Source organism: Rutidosis leptorrhynchoides, chromosome 2 (genome assembly GCF_046630445.1).
Source record: "Rutidosis leptorrhynchoides isolate AG116_Rl617_1_P2 chromosome 2, CSIRO_AGI_Rlap_v1, whole genome shotgun sequence".
Lineage (NCBI taxonomy): Eukaryota > Viridiplantae > Streptophyta > Magnoliopsida > Asterales > Asteraceae > Rutidosis > Rutidosis leptorrhynchoides.
In genome coordinates, this window is record NC_092334.1 from 141548390 (window position 1) to 141552092 (window position 3703).

The 3703-nt window shown below is 33.8% G+C and overlaps 1 protein-coding gene across 1 annotated transcript; it reads right to left on the reverse strand.

Moving 5' to 3' along the window:
• Nucleotides 1–385: 385 nt before the first annotated feature.
• Nucleotides 386–3478, reverse strand: LOC139891453 (probable WRKY transcription factor 40). The gene is made up of 4 exons (XM_071874421.1): nucleotides 3371–3478; nucleotides 2694–2990; nucleotides 2304–2420; nucleotides 386–950 (listed from the first exon to the last, which is right to left on the reverse strand). The coding sequence occupies exons 1-4, from the start codon at nucleotides 3434–3436 to the stop codon at nucleotides 699–701; spliced, it is 732 nt and encodes a 243-aa protein (XP_071730522.1). The 5' UTR covers nucleotides 3437–3478; the 3' UTR covers nucleotides 386–698.
• Nucleotides 3479–3703: the final 225 nt, after the last annotated feature.

Below are 3703 nucleotides of genomic sequence, written 5' to 3' on the forward strand. Positions count from 1 at the left end.
TTAAACCGAGATATGGGTCGTTTTGGGATCGAATTGGTCAAACCTAGAGCAAAACCTAGATTAGATCGACTCCTAGACGATATATTTCGGTGGTATATGGTGTTAGGGTTCTCTGGAGACGAAAACCTACGACTTAGGGTGAATGGGACGAGTAACCTCATCAAAGAAGTCTAAACCCGTATATATAGTGAATACAGACACACTCGGTCGAGTGTCTGTGTCCACTCGGTCGACTGACTGACACAGTCGGTCGAGTGTCTATACACACTCGGTCGACTGTGTGCAGTTTAAACATATTGATCACTTGATAAATTAAGTACGCACAAACACAAATATAATCAATAGTCTCGAGTAAACATTATTACATAACCGAAACGTATTAATCATAAAAACGGATAACGGCTGGGGATTCATGCACCAACAGAGGCGCTCAATTAAACAATACGTCCAATGATTAGACACCATCTAAACAACAAATAACACAAACAAAAACCAAAAACCACAAATGGCTATAAACCTATTTGTATGGAGTGCAATTCTCTTTGGAGTAATTGTAATCGATTTAATATAAAATTAACTCGAGGTGCAAGCGACGATCATTCAATATCTTTAAGATATATTTACGTATGTATAAATATACATATACATATCTATATATCTATATGTGCAGATTTATTGTAATGCTTAACTAAAACTAATCAATCGCATTCCAAGATCTTGGAAGTAATTGCCTCTGCAAGTTCTTCAATAAAATCAGGGTTTCTTCTTAAAGAATTAGCCATTTTTTCAACTAACACATCATCAAATTTCCCTAAATCCGTTGTAGTGTTAAACCTACTCTTATTAATGTAATCGTTTTCAGTTTCAATATTCTCTATGCAATCCTCATGGTTGTGTTCGCCTTCATAAATGACGACTAGGAGATTGGCATCATTCACACTTCTTTGTACCTGAAAATCAAGTATCCTACATTTAGCTAGTGAACTCTATAGTCTCAATTCCATTAATCTTTTTTAAGGTCAACTACTACACACGTGTGTTTAAAGGAATTATGGCTCTGCCGCTTAGTCAAAGTGTTTAGTAATAGTGAGACGAATGGAGTGGTTAAAGGTGTTACTCACTACTCGTATCATTTCAGTCAAAATATGGACACACAATTTTAGAATTCTTCGTTAACTACTCAAATCTATTTCGAATTTTAGTAAAATGAAAGTCGTCACTTATTTAAAAAAAATATAATAATAATGTAAACACTCATAATGAGAGACGGATGAACTAGTTAGTAAAACTTTATTCAATTCACCATACTTAGACAAATTTAGCAAAGGGAAACGTCATTAAGTTGGCAATTTAACGATGAGTTAAAGTCAAAAATAGGCTACAAACTTACACAAATGTACCGATGTCGCCCACAAACTCATTTCCGTCCTACTGTCGCCTACAAACTTTCAAAAAATGTGCTAATATCAACATTTTATAGTTTTGACCTGTTACATACTAATTTTGACCTGATAATTTTTTTTTCTTCAAGAATTAAGATCTAATCCACGAACGACACATGTTGATTTTAACCAGTTTAGCCGGTAACAAGTCATTTTTGTCTACATTGGTACACTTTTGAAAGTTTTTGTTTACATAGGTACACTTTTTGAAAGTTTGTAGGCGACAGTAGGACGGAAATGAGTTTGTGGGCGACATCGGTACATTTATGTAAGTTTGTAGCCTATTTTTGACTTTAACCCTTTAGTGATTGAATCAAACTAAATTAGTGATTGTGAATTGTGATAACCTAGGTATTTTTTTAAGGAAAACTTTAGAAAATAGATTTAAATTTCATTCAAGCTCAAGTGTAGTGTATATTTTTTTTTTTTTTTTGAACGGCTTGAGAGACATCGAATAATCTCATTTGTACTCACGCACGCTAGATAGGAAACTCAAGGATCAAACCCGGGTTGCTTGGCAACTAATCGCGGATTCTGGGTTGCTTAATAACTAATCGCGGCAATCCTAAAGAAGACCTCCCCTCCTCGGAATCGAACACAGGTTGTTTGGCAACTAATCGCGGGACCACCCTACTAAAGCTCGATACCACTAAGCTAGAAGGCTGGTGGTAGCTTAAGTGTAGTTATTATTCTGCTAATTGTCTTTTGGGTGTCATATATTCCTTAATTAGCAATAACCAAATTGAAGCAATATATATTTAGCGCCATTTACATCATTAATGCAGGTCATTTTATCCTGGTTTCTTTTAAATTATTGGAATAATTATTTTTAAGTCATTGAATAAGTGATCACAAGTTAACCTTCCTTTTAACTGGGCAAGATGGTGCAAAAGAGCACTTGTAATATGCCCTAGGAGAAGGGTTATCTCTGGTGACCTTCTGTCCATACTTTCTCCACTGGTATCCATCCTTTACTACCTATAATTAACACATTTAACAAATTTAATTACACTTACTTCCAAATTTTACATAAAATTATACTCCCTCTGATCTAAAATAACTCTCATTTTGATGTTTGACGTTTGAAAGTCTTTCATTTTCTTCTTTGACTTTAATATTTGTATACGTTATATAACATTTTTGATTAGATTTATTTAAATGTACTGAGTTTAACTGTATATACTTTCAAAACTTGAAATACAGTTGTTATTTGGGGAGGGAAGGAGTATGTAGTTCTTTAAAGATGATTACCAAGCTATTGTCTGACGGATCCGTCCGTCTATATGCTTTTGTGATGCCGTTGTTTGGCCTTTTCAACGATCCTTGATGAGGACTGTCGCTGCTTCCGCAAGTGTTGCATTTGTCACAATGGCCGAATTTTCTTTTATTTGGACTAGGTACTAATAAATCTTGATCTTGCATTAGTAATTGGTTAACATGGTTTTGGAGGAACTTGTTGTTCTCACAAATAACTGTTAAGCTCTCCCTTAGCTTCTTGTTCTCTAAGCACATTTGGTTCATCTTCCCTCCGAAATCATCATTGGCCTTCTATACAAACATGAAAACATGCAAAGTAAGATCAACAACATATACACCATTTATGGATATATTATATACATACAAGAACTTATACTTGCATATAAACAAACTATAATGAATATGTTGTTAGTATCGAATGATTCATTAACTATAATAGGTCTTGGATTTAATTTCATTCGAGATATATGTACGTGCACATAGATAACATGTTTAGACTGCATACATCTAACTATATACAGTCGTCCTCTCTAAATAATCAGAGAAAATCTTATCCGTTTACTGTTTACGTACATATTTAGTGGATGCATGTGTGATTAGTATTGTCTCCCTTAAAAATATAATCAAGATTGAAGATTCAATACATTCGACTCGATTAAAGATATACTTACTTGGGTATCATCATGTTTGTGGAAGGGTGTGACGTTGAGATCAATGCCTAAAAAAGTCTCCACCATTGTTATTGACCAAGTCTAGTGTTGATCAAGCGAATGTAGAACACAAATAGGATTCAAGTTTTTATAGAAAAATTTATGGATAAGTAAGTCAAGGTCTTTCTTTTGTAAAAGAATAGTTAATTATATTAATAAAAGGGGTTTCTGCAAGGAAATTTCGAAGAAAGAACATTTATCTAACTTATTGTTAGAAAACGAGTTGTAAGTGCGTCTACGTCATCGTTAATAATATAGAAGCAAGTTGCCATAGTATGAAAATCTTTATTTAAA